We start from the raw sequence: 13,120 nt of genomic DNA, 5'->3' as shown, positions 1-13,120 counted from the left end.
GCACCATTGTAAAGATGGCGTCCTATTTGACACTGCTTATTAATGCGATTGAGTGTGCAAGTTGTGTACGCCGGCACTACAAGTAAAACGCCATTGAAAACCCCCCTTTAAGAACCCTGCGTTGCCCCAGGTGTGGTTACCTGCCAGCCACGACCTGTGTTACTGCAACTTTTTTCTTTAACACTTTACTTCCTGGACAAGTACAGAAGTGTCCTCACCATTGTTATCATCAGCAGAATACAGGTCACCACTTACGGCAGCCTGCACCCTGATTATGGCTCCGCAGACGCAGGCTGTCCTAAAACAGAACCTCCTTTTGAGAGAACGCTCCCACTCCTACTTCTATTATCAGACCCGCTCCCTATATTAGGGAATTGCTTTATATGCTGCGTCCTCCCCTATAGGCGTAGGTTCCTCGTTCACCTTTACATCAGTCTTGTCATCGGGTTCTGTGTAGTGTTATTTAATCTGCTTTATTCTCCGTGTCTCCCTGTGCTGCAGAGTTTGGACTACGACCGATGCATCAATGACCCGTATCTGGAAGTGCTGGAATCCATTACCCACAAGGTAACGTTCTGCAGAACCCCGAGACGAAGCCATCAACAGTCGTGAGGCAACAGATTGAATTTGATTTCCTCTTTGCTGTCAGTGAATGAAAACATAATTGTTTACATGGAGAGGCTAAAAAAACAAACACATCTGCAATTTGTTACAATGTATCGGAGCGGGCACCCCCCAGTTCTGTAGCACTGACCCACACTGATACATTGAAACTCCCCTCAGCTCAGTAAGCAAAACGGTCTGCATGGGTTTTCAGCCAATGAATGTAAATAGGGAGTGTTGCCATTCACTAGCTGCAAGCAGAGATCTTGATAATCGTGAAGAATTTAAACAACTCCTCCTTATACAATGATTAAGCTTTACTTGCATTACACTGTGTTCTGCTGATACTGCGGGTTTCTCCTCTATTGACAGAAGTCCGGGCGGTACGAGGCGGTGCGGTGGATCATGGTGTTTGTGATCGGCGTCTGCACGGGACTGGTACAAAGCTTTATTGTGTTTTCTTTCATTTTTATAATGATTTTTCTAACAGTTGCCGTTCAGCTCCGGTTGCGGGCTCGGACTAAGGCTGACCATTGATATATTGATTATCGTTACCGACTTTACGATCAATGTTTTGTCTTTATTACCAAATAGTTTATTTGCTTGTAGTTTATAATCCTTCCGTCCTTACTCTCCATGCACCGACTTCCTGCTGGATATCTGGATATATTTCTATGTACAAGCAGAGCTGCAGCGTGAAAGAGGACCTGTCACTATACACGTGCAGCTGAGTTCACCGTGTTATAGGCCTGCAGCACAGACCCTGGGGCACCTTGAATGACCGGTCTAGCCTCCGCCGTCCCGGAGATATCGGTGCCGTTATTATTGGCGCCCGATATGTAAATGACCCCCTGAACTGTAAGTGGGGCGTTCCTGGACATTTAAAGGGCAGGGTGGCGTGATAGTCAGCAGCCAATCAGCAGCGGACAGTGACAGATCGGCTTCTGGCTGCAGTACAAGGGCTGATTTACATATGAGCGCCAATAATAACGGCACCGATCTCTCCAGGACGGCGGAGGCTAGACAGGTAATTCAAGGTGCCCCAGGGTCTATGTAGCAGCGCCTATAACACGGTGCACTCAGCTGCATGTGTATGGGGTAGTGAAAGGTTCTCTTCAAGGGCTTGTCCACACACAACGGAATTGCTGCCGAAAATTTCTGCAGCAATTCCGTTGAAAGTCAAAGACTCTCCGCTGCGGCAAAAACGCACCATTTCCTGCTGTTTTTAGGGCAAAAAATGGTGCGTAAATTGCTGCGTTTTTCCCAATGTTGGGAGATGGAGACATCGCCTCTGAAAAATGCAGCAAGAATTGACATGTTGCGGTCCGAAAAATACGCACCGCAGGTCAGTTTCGGCTCGGAAATTTTACACAACGTGTGGATGAGATTTGTTCAATGTCACCCACTATGCTGCTACTGTGTTCTGCTGCGTTTTTTTTCTGGCCGAAATTTCTGGCCGGAAAAGACGCGGCAATTCCACAGAGTGTGGACGAGCCCTGAGCATGAAAAATTGAGAGTAGCAGCTTGAGCCACTGATGAGACTTGGGGAGGATTTCAGACTACCTCAGACTCCAATAGACAATGCAGCTCAGCTGGAGTCACTGATCCTAATAGAGCAGAGCTAATAAGCAGGCTGCGGAGACGCATCACCATGGAGTATATGACTGAAATAAAATCGTTTACACCTGAAGTGGAATTCTGCCTCAATTTAGGTGAATATATGTGATGTAAAATTGGACAATTGAAGGGGTATTGATTAGAGCCCATCCTATCGATGTCTGATCAGCGGGGTCCGGCACTGGTCTCTGTTGTCAGACCCTGATGGGATATCCTATTTATATGTTGTTAAGTGGGGTTTTCTTGAAAGAGAAAACTGATGGCCTATCCTAAGGATAGGCCGTCAATATCTCATCCGTGGGAGTCCAGCTCTCGGCACCCCCGTCGATCATCTATTTTGACCGGGCCATGGCGCTTGTGCGAGCGCTCCTTCCCCTTCATTCCCTATACTGCTTAATATTGTGAAATGCTGACGCACTTGTAGTGGCGGTTCACGGTATTACAGACTTTTCCCACTCAAGTGATTAGGGGAAGGCTGTAATACTGTGAACCACCGCCACAAGTGCGTCAGCATCTCACAATATTGAGCAATGAAAGGGAAGTATCGCTCGCACAAGCTCCGCGGCCCCTTCAAAACAGCTGATCGGGGTGCAGAGGTTTGGACCCCCACTGATCAGATACTGATGGCCTATCCTGAGGATGGGCCAACAATTTTCTCTCTCCAGAAATCTCCTTTTAAAGCGACTGCCGGTCCCAGGACAAAAGTTATAAATGTGGTGGGGTGTATGGAGTTTTAATACCTGGAGTAAACAACCCCCCCCCGCTATGCCTTTGTATCCGCTGCTTTGGGGTCCCCTCTGCTGTCCCAAAATGGCCACAGCGCTTCACAGACTGGGTCTTAGACACTCCCTTTGTTCTTGGATCGGCCAGAACTGATCAGGTGAGCAGCCCTGGCCAATCCGAGAACAGTGGGACTGTCCCAGACGCGCTGCAGCCATGTTTGGACAACCCGGAGGCACAGCAGAGGGGCACAACTGGAGGGCATCATGTAATATTACTCCATATATACCATCATGTATAAAATGTTGTCACAGGACCGGAGGGTCACTTTAATGAAGGTTACGTCATCGCCTTTGCTTTTCGTACTGACGTCTCTTTTCCTGTGCGCAGGTCGGGCTGTTTGTGGATTACTTTGTTCGCCTATTTTCTCAGTTTAAGTTCCGTGTGGTACAAGGCTGTATCCTTCCCCAGCGCGCCGGGCTCGGTGGCATTTGGATGCAGTTCTGCACCTCTCCATCGTTATTGGGCCCCGCCGTTACGTTCTCACACCGCACAGTCTTATATTCTTAGGGAGTCGTGTGTAGAATCTGTTCAGCTGAGATCACTTGTGTTTCCTAAATTTGTATTTGGTTTGAGACCTGGATCATAGACTGTCTTAGGTGTTTCCTTGACGTAGCGCTGTCAGCTGTGGAGGAGTGTACAGACCGAGGATGCCTTGCCCTGTCTCTGCTGGAACTACTTGGATTCAATTTAACTTTTGCCTTCATTGCCACTTTATTCGTGCTCATACAGGTAACGTCTGGGGGGTTTCTCATAAGCAATAGAACGTTTTATCTCGCCATTGCGTCCTAATAATAACCAAGTCTCTGTCCGCTACTTAGCCCGTGGCAGCCGGTTCAGGAATTCCCGAGATCAAATGTTACCTAAACGGTGTGAAGGTCCCCGGTGTGGTCCGGCTCAAAACACTCGTCTGCAAAGCTCTGGGGGTCTTGTTCAGTGTGTCCGGAGGTAAGGACAGCGCCATCTCCTGGTAGTTTACTCCACACAGGTCATGTTAAAACAATGCGGCAGGGACTTTTCCCTAGTTCTGAAATTGTATATGGAGCGGCTGTAGAAGTGGCTGTATCCCGGAGCACCATGATGTTTCTCCATTCTCTTTTCAGGACTGTTTGTTGGAAAGGAAGGACCAATGATTCACAGTGGCGCTGTCGTTGGAGCGGGACTGCCTCAGGTGAGGTCCTAAGGACTGCATTCACATCAAGTAAATGGGACGAGCTGCAGTATCCGGGCAATGAAGGAGAAGCGGCACTTGCAGGGGCGCCAAGACCCCTTCATTGTGCTCCTCATCGGTGATCCCGCATATTTGACCCCCACCAGTCATACCTTGATGGTCTATCGTAAGGAGAGGCCATTAGTTAAACCGTTTTATAAAGAAGACCGCATCACATTATATGGGGTGTCGGGGAAGCCCCTTATAATGATGTCATCTTCAAATACCCCACAATGAAATATTCCTATTGATCACATCCATGAAATATCTAAAATCTGTCTTCTTTTTTTTCTCGTTTTCCTTCTTAGTTCCAGAGTATTTCCTTCCAGAAGATCCGCTTTGACTTTCCCTATTTCCGCAGTGACAGGTGACAGGTTGTGGGGATGATTTCCCTAAATTTATTCTGGTTTTGTTTCTCTAATCTCATCATAGGGACAACCCTTTAGCCCAAAACAGGTTCCCGGCGATAAGCTGATCTTGGGGGTCCCGCTTACCTGGACCCCACACGATTGACTTATCACTGAGGGAATCTGACACCTGTTATGGACATAATAGGGGGAACCCCTCCGCTTTGGCATCCTTGATGTCACTGTATGACATAGTTGCCCGTTCATTTGGGCGCTTTGTAATCCTACACACAACGATTAGCCAGAGATTACAGCTGATCCTTGGAGACACGTGGAGATCAGCCTCTTAAATGATACCTGCAGCCGCCGCCATCCCACGTGTCCTCCTTAGAGCTGACCTATATGCATCAGTGTATGGGTCGCCCATTATAAATCTTCCCCGTTCCGGCACAAACCTACAAAATAGCCTAGTGCTTATATGAGGTGTTTACTATCTACATTGTCATTTAGCGTGAAAATGGCAGAATTGGTTTTCCTAAACGGGCTAGACGAGCACTGCGTGTTGGAGATGGTGAGAATCTCAATTTAAAGAGGAGTGTTCCCCTTTAAAAGTAAGCTGCCGTAAGTGGGAACTGCTGAAATTGCATTAGTAAATCTTCCCCAAAAAATGGCAACCCTCACAGCTCGATGGTCAGCGATAATCCAGTCCGGTATCGGGATAGTCTCTGGACTTATAACACTATAGCTATACAGCAGGGGTCAGCAACCTTTAAACTACAAATCCCAGCATGCCCTGACAGCCTTGTTTTTATTATTCCAGCCATAGGCTGTCGGGGCATGCTGGGAATTGTAGTCTCATAACAGCTGGAGCGCTGTAGGTTGATGACCCCTGCTATAGAGGTAGGAATCGTCCCACTTTCACCTATGACCTTGTATATTCCTGTTTGTTACGTGTTTGTGGGTGCCATAATCTGCCCATAATACGGGTCAGTTCTCGTGTGTTACTACCATGGAAGATGCCAATTACTCATGTTATTTTCTGTCTTTAGGGACAAGAGGGACTTTGTGTCTGCTGGAGCTGCCGCTGGGGTGGCTGCTGCTTTTGGTGCTCCTATCGGGGGGACGCTGTTCAGTTTGGAAGAAGGATCGAGTTTCTGGAATCAGGGACTGACCTGGAAAGTGGTGAGTGTGACTGCCTAATAAGAAGGACTTGAAGGTTTAGGGATTATTTGGAGTCTCCCGGGTATATAGGTGTATACAGCGCACAGGTCTGATCTGTAATACATATATAATGTATACACCTCCGGATCACAGTGGAGGGATCCCGGGTTTGTGTGTCATTTTTTTGAGAGCTCCATGTGGATCTGATTGTCGTATCCTCCTCCCTCGTCAGCTCTTCTGCTCCATGTCTGCCACATTTACATTGAATTTCTTCCGTTCTGGGATTCTGTTTTCAAGTTGGGGATCGTTCCAAGTGCCTGGGCTGCTGAATTTCGGGGAATTCAAGGTGTGTACGTGATAGTTACATCCTTATCTGTAGTCATTTAAATTAAACTCTTATACATAAATATCCTTTCCTATAAGATTACACTTTTCACGTGCATAGAATAGAAATCTCACATACTGTACATGTATTCCTTCACAGCAAGCAGATCATTTACAATTTATAGGAGTCCTCGGGGCCTGATCTATGCATCTGTGGTCAGCCTTGGCATTCTACAGGGTACGAACAGTATCCGGTACAAGCATATATTAACCAATGATCAACATTTACCAATTTATATATAGAATCTACAGAAAGCGTTCAGTCACTGTGTACATACATTACATTACTGATCCTGAGTTACATCCTGTATTATACTCCAGAGCTGCACTCACTATTCTGCTGGTGGAGTCACTGTGTACATACATTACATTGCTTATCCTGTACTGATCCTGAGTTACATCCTGTATTATACTCCAGAGCTGCACTCACTATTCTGCTGGTGGAGTCACTGTGTACATACATTACATTACTTATCCGGTACTGATCCTGAGTTACATCCTGTATTATACTCCAGAGCTGCACTCACTATTCTGCTGGTGGAGTCACTGTGTACATACATTACATTACTTATCCTGTACTGATCCTGAGTTACATCCTGTATTATACTCCAGAGCTGCACTCACTATTCTGCTGGTGGAGTCACTGTGTACATACATTACATTACTTTTCCTGTACTGATCCGGAGTTACACCCTGTATTATACTCCAGAGCTGCACTCACTATTCTGCTGGTGGAGTCACTGTGTACATACATTACATTACTTATCCTGTACTGATCCGGAGTTACACCCTGTATTATACTCCAGAGCTGCACTCGCTATTCTGCTGGTGGAGTCACTGTGTACATACATTACATTACTTATCCTGTACTGATCCTGAGTTACATCCTGTATTATACTCCAGAGCTGCGCTCACTATTCTGCTGGTGGAGTCACTGTGTACATTCATTACTTATCCTGTACTGATCCTGAGTTACATCCTGTATTATACTCCAGAGCTGTACTCACTATTCTGCTGGTGGAGTCACTGTGTACATACATTACATTACTTATCCTGTACTGATCCTGAGTTACACCCTGTATTATACTCCAGAGCTGCACTCACTATTCTGCTGGTGGAGTCACTGTGTACATACATTACATTACTTATCCTGTACTGATCCGGAGTTACATCCTGTATTATACTCCAGAGCTGCACTCCCTATTCTGCTGGTGGAGTCACTGTGTACATATATTACATTACTTATCCTGTACTGATCCTGAGTTACATCCTGTATTATACTCCAGAGCTGCACTCACTATTCTGCTGGCAGAGTCACTGTGTACATACATTACATTACTTATCCTGTACTGATCCTGAGTTACATCCTGTATTATACTCCAGAGCTGCACTCACTATTCTGCTGGTGGAGTCACTGTGTACATACATTACATTACTTATCCTGTACTAATCCTGAGTTACATCCTGTATTATACTCCAGAGCTGCACTCACTATTCTGCTGGTGGAGTCACTGTGTACATACATTACATTACTTATCCTGTACTGATCCTGAGTTACATCCTGTATTATACTCCAGAGCTGCACTCACTATTCTGCTGGTGGAGTCACTGTGTACATATATTACTTGTCTTGTACTGATTCCTACAAACTATATTTACCTAAAACCAATAAAACCCCTACAAGAAATGCAGTTCCCTTTATGGTTTGTGTCTCCAATGAAGAGCTCCCCTTTAAGAACTGTTTTCAGTCATACATTTCCTAGTGTAACATGGTCATGTGGTATTAATACTCAGTTTGCTGTGTTCCTTTCTTAGTGCTCCGACTCTGATAAGAAGTGTCACTTGTGGACGGTTCTGGATTTGGCCTTCTTTATTATGATGGGGGTGGTTGGGGGGCTACTTGGAGCCACTTTTAACTGCTTGAATAAGAGACTGGCAAAATACCGGATGAAGAATGTGCACCCCAAGCCAAAGCTTATCAGGTAACCCTTCCCCCCCAGTGCCACAGAGTCCACCAGATACCTCCGTGTACGACACCCTCATGCTTCTCCTTCTCTTCCAGAGTTTGTGAGAGTCTCTTAGTCTCTTTAGTCACCACCGTCGTTGTCTTTGTGTCGTCGATGGTCCTGGGAGAGTGTCGGACATTGTCTCCCCCAAATGACTGGAATAACGGCACCAGCGCCGCGCAGGTACTTTATAATTACTGCTATGGACAATATTACAAGTATTCTTCTTCCCACCGCTTCCCCTCTTCGTCAGTTTGTCCCCCCCCCCCCCAGTGCTCCACAATGTCCCAGATATCTTCCCTCTTCTTGTTCCGGTTCCATCTTTTATCAGATTAAAAAGATCGTACAGGGTTAAAAAAACATGGCTGCTTTTTTCCCAGAAACCGCACCACACCTGTCCACGAGTTGTCTGGTATTTTAGCTCCGCTCCATTTACGTGAGTGGGACTGAGCTGCAATACTAGACACAACCTGTGGACAGGTGGGGCACTGTTTTTGGAAGATGGCAGCCATGTTTTTCTATTCTTGGACAGAACTCCAAAAGTTCAGCTGCGGGTGGAGTTTTCAGGATTCTCACACACCCAAATTTAAAAGAAGTCTCCACCTACAACAAATATCCATTTAAAGCTTGAAATCTATTTTTTAGAAGCTTTTATTGATCGTGTGCTTATAAAAAAGAACTTTCTGGAGTGCTGGAGCCCCTTCACTGCAGTACTAACACAGCACCACACCAGTCCATGCCGCTCGCCTGGTATGCCAGCTTTGCCCAGTTCACTTTAGTGGGCTGAGCTGTGACAGCGGCACACACATGGACATCACTGTGACCGGTATTGAAGGTGCCACAGCGCTCCAATAAACACGGGTGCCCCCTTGTTCCTCAGTTACATCCAGCGGTATACTCCAGAGCTGCGCTCACTATTCTATTATATTGCACACGTCACCATCTATAATTGATGGGGTTCGCAGAAAGCCCTCTGAAAGTGCACTTCTGCGGTGAACAACATTTTACTACACATAAAGTTGAGTCACTGTAAAAACTTTGTCTTGCGGTTCCTGTTCTTTCCATTCACAACCAGAGCTGTTTTCAAAATACTCCTGGTTGCCCTTGGAAACAGACACTTATTTAGCACCACCCCGCTGTCAGACAGGCGACCTAACAGCTCGGCTTTGTAACTTTGACCTCCCATAATGCCCTCCGGTAGGAGTAAACCTGCACTATTCTGAATTAGCTTTGGTTGCGAATGGAGAAGAACAAATCATGTGAATTAAAATCTGTGCAAGACGAGCAAAGCCATTCCAAAATGACTCCATGTCGGTTTAAAACTGAGGAGAGTGGATTTCTTTTAACCATTAGGCCTAATACTTAGGAAAACGTTCAGTGTCCTCATCTGTCCGTACGGTAATGTGACCCGCGGCAGCCAATCCTATGCCGACCAGGTCAGAAATGAAGCGAGTTTTCCACCGGTTACTACGGGCAGTGCCGCGGTCCTTCGTCTGCGCTAGATTCACACCCCAGTTGTTCATTTTCTTAGGTCTCCCTTTCCGATGAAGTCAATTCCAGCATCAAAACGTTCTTCTGTCCCAACAACACCTACAACGACATGGCGACGCTGTTCTTCAATCCCCAGGAGTCGGCCATCTTGCAGCTTTTCCACCAGGACGGTCAGTAGGAAGGCGGTTGTAACGCCGCTACGGCGCATCGGGACGTCTGTAACGGTGGCGTCCGTCTCTTGTGTTCCAGGCACTTTCAGTCCGGTCACTCTGTCTGTCTTCTGCTGTCTGTACTTCCTCCTGTCCTGCTGGACGTACGGGATGTCCGTTCCCAGCGGCCTCTTCGTGCCCTCCTTGCTCTGCGGCGCGGCCTTTGGTCGCTTGGTGGCTAACCTCCTGAAAAGGTAGAATATACACCCGCGGGTTCTCCCCTTGTAGCCGCAGCGCTGGGGCGTAACTTTCTGTATCTCTGTCCTAGTTACTTGGGATTGACTCATATCTACTCTGGAACGTTCGCCCTGATCGGAGCTGCGGCTTTCCTGGGCGGTGTGGTCCGGATGACGATCAGCCTTACGGTCATCCTGATTGAATCCACCAACGAGATCTCCTACGGATTACCAATAATGATCACACTTATGGTGAGGCGTGAGGTGCTTGTATGTAAGCGGGTGCCGCCATGTTCTTGTCTCTAAGCAGGTCGCAAAGTACTGTTTTTTTGGTCGATTTATTATATACTCTGCACATCACATTGGGTAATTTTGCATAGACTCAACTTTCATCATCGTCTACTAATCCTGAGTCGCGGCGTGTCCTGTGCTCCAGTCACATCCAAAGCTGCATTCAGAAATTCTGCCGCGTGCCATTTGGAGTTTTTCACCTCTGATCTGATAGACCTAAGAATAGAAAATGGTCAAGGCAGTGAGAAAGTTCTGGCCTTTTACATGTGATAATATAATGTGATTTTTTTTATAGAAGCCGTCCAAGAGAAAAATACTGTAAACTGCAGGTATTTAAACATTGTTTTCCAATGCGATGGCGGCGCCGCTTGGTTTGGTCCTGTGATTGACTGCATGGCGGCGTCGTGTTGTGAGAAATGGACTTCTATATTGGATTACAGCAGAGTTCTGGATGTAAACACTACATCTCCCACAATGCATCGCAGCACAACATGCTCTACACTGACCATGAACAAGCCGGGATCTACAGGGTGATGTGAGGTCCTGCAGCCGGAGGGCGAAGGGGAAAGCAGCAGAATTTTGAATGCAGCCTTGGATGTGAATGGAGTTTTAACACCTGTAACTCCAGCGCAATATCGTGAATAACATCTATTATTAAATCTGCCAATAATTTATGTAGATTGTATATAGATCGTATACACGCACTCAACCTAGAGTCTAATTTTCCTCCATTTGTGGGGCAGTTGGATACAATCTATTGTTCCCTGTTATCAGCCGTTTCAGGCTGACTGTATTGTTCTCTATTTGGATGAGTGACAGGAAGTGGCGAAAACTCCCTGCCCCCATGATCACTACTTTATATCCCGTACCACCATGATCCAGAGACGTTTCCAGCGATATATATGACTGATATTAACCGCACCAAGATCTTCCGGTTCTGAAGTGAAGCCGATGGTGACCGTGTCCTCCGGTGAACCTGGCGGCACAGCAAAATATTCTGAGGGGTGATCAAAACTAGTGCAAGGAGAAAATGGATTAGTTGCCCATAGCAACCAATCAGATTCCAGCTCTCATTTTTCAAAGGCCCGTTGAAAAATGAAAGCAGTGACCTGATTGGTTGCTAGGGGCAACTGCTCCATTTTTCCTTTGCACTCGTTTTGATGAATCTTCCTGGTGCTCTCTGTGGTGTCTAATGATCCCCCATGTCTGCCGTCAGGGCAGAAGCGAGGATCGGACTGGTAGGTTTTTATCCTGTCTTATCCTTACAGGAGATAAGCGGCGCTCATACGCCTGTCTCTTTGTAAGTCTATAGCCGGCCTTAGTCACTAACAATTTCTGCATTTTTTTAATTCAGGTCGCCAAGTGGACTGGTGACATCTTCAACAAAGGCATCTACGATATTCATGTGGCGCTAAGAGGCGTCCCGCTGCTGGAGTGGGAGACGGAGGAGGAGATGGACAAGTAGGGGGCTCATTATATTTACCAGTAGAAACCGGAACATTTCAGGAACTGTAGTCCTGTTTTAGGCCTCATTCACACGGCAGGGTTTCCCGGCCGGGTGCCGGCCGTTCATAAATCGGCCGGCACCCGGCTGCATTAGGAATAATAGACCCCTAATGGGGCTATTCACACGACCGATTTTTTGACGGCCGGGAAATCCGGCCGTCAAAAAATAGGACATGCTCTATCTTCGCCCGGGTACCCGGCCGCCCGGCTCCCATAGAAGTCTATGGGGCCGGGTAATACACGGCCATCACCGGGATGTGTCCCGAGTGATGGCCGGGTTTTCCGGAGCCTGCGCGCTATCTCCTCCTCACAGCGCAGAGTGCATGTGAGGAGGAGGAGTTGATGCCATTCTGACGAATGGCATCGCTGTACACGGTGTGGCAGGGCCGGGGTGTACAGCAGGTGGAAGGGAGCGCTGCGCTGGCTCCCTTCCCCTGCTTGAAAAGCACCCTGGAACGGCGACAACTTCGATGGCGCCGCTAGCAGCTGCAGCTGCTGCGGCTGCTACTACCGTAGCGACGCCACTATAGCAGAGCGGGGAGGTATCTCCCCGCTCTGCTATGTGCTAGCCGCACTTTAGCTCCTTGAAGGAGCGGAATCCCCGTGTTTTCGGGGATTCCGCTCCTGGACAGAGCGCTTGATGTCTCTGTCCATATCTGGGCAGTGACATCAGGGGAAACTCCTGAAGCGGAATCCCCGAACACATGGGGATTCCCCTTCAGGAGTTGCCGCTGATGTCACTGTCCGGATCTGCCCGGCCCGGCACGGATGCAAAACTTTATGCAAACCGGCCGGGCAGAATGGCCGATTTTACCGGCCGACACTCGGGCTCGGGAACGACCCGTTCGTGTGAATCCCGCCTTGGGTTTATTTCCATATATGCAGCTCCATTCTGAACCGGGCGGAGTCCTATCCATCTATCTATCCATCTATCTATCTATCTATCTCACATCTCTCTCTCTCTCTATATTAGAAGTCTCTCTCTCTATATTAGAAGTCTCTCTCTCTCTCTCTATATTAGAAGTCTCTCTCTCTCTATATTAGAAGTCTCTCTCTCTCTCTATATATATATATTAGATGTCTCTCTCTCTCTCCCTATATTAGAAGTCTCTCTCTCTCTCTATATTAGAAGTCTCCCTCTCTATATTAGAAGTCTGTCTCTCTCTCTCTCTCTCTATATTAGAAGTCTCTCTCTCTCTATATTAGAAGTCTCTCTCTCTCTATATTAGAAGTCTCTCTCTATATATATTAGAAGTCTCTCTCTCTATATTAGAAGTCTCTCTCTCTCTCTCTCTCTCTCTCTCTCTCTCTCTCTCTCTCTATATTAGAAGTCTCTCTC

At 47.1% G+C, this 13,120-nt stretch overlaps 1 protein-coding gene across 1 annotated transcript in view; it reads left to right on the top strand.

Moving 5' to 3' along the window:
• Positions 1-13,120, top strand: part of CLCN6 (chloride voltage-gated channel 6) — a 30,302-nt gene that overhangs the window by 6,000 nt on the left and 11,182 nt on the right. Inside the window, exons 3-17 of the mRNA XM_075839349.1 lie at positions 502-567; positions 976-1,041; positions 3,331-3,397; positions 3,626-3,732; positions 3,822-3,948; positions 4,104-4,171; positions 4,519-4,577; positions 5,607-5,739; positions 5,951-6,064; positions 7,918-8,084; positions 8,165-8,291; positions 9,640-9,769; positions 9,849-10,002; positions 10,077-10,236; positions 11,630-11,736. Coding sequence (XP_075695464.1) covers positions 502-567; positions 976-1,041; positions 3,331-3,397; positions 3,626-3,732; positions 3,822-3,948; positions 4,104-4,171; positions 4,519-4,577; positions 5,607-5,739; positions 5,951-6,064; positions 7,918-8,084; positions 8,165-8,291; positions 9,640-9,769; positions 9,849-10,002; positions 10,077-10,236; positions 11,630-11,736 — 1,652 coding nt within the window. The remainder of the gene's footprint in view (positions 1-501; positions 568-975; positions 1,042-3,330; positions 3,398-3,625; positions 3,733-3,821; positions 3,949-4,103; positions 4,172-4,518; positions 4,578-5,606; positions 5,740-5,950; positions 6,065-7,917; positions 8,085-8,164; positions 8,292-9,639; positions 9,770-9,848; positions 10,003-10,076; positions 10,237-11,629; positions 11,737-13,120) is intronic.

Source organism: Rhinoderma darwinii, chromosome 10 (genome assembly GCF_050947455.1).
Source record: "Rhinoderma darwinii isolate aRhiDar2 chromosome 10, aRhiDar2.hap1, whole genome shotgun sequence".
Classification (NCBI taxonomy): Eukaryota; Metazoa; Chordata; class Amphibia; order Anura; family Rhinodermatidae; genus Rhinoderma; species Rhinoderma darwinii.
Note: the sequence above shows the minus strand (reverse complement) of the source record. Positions and strands in the feature narration are given on the sequence as shown.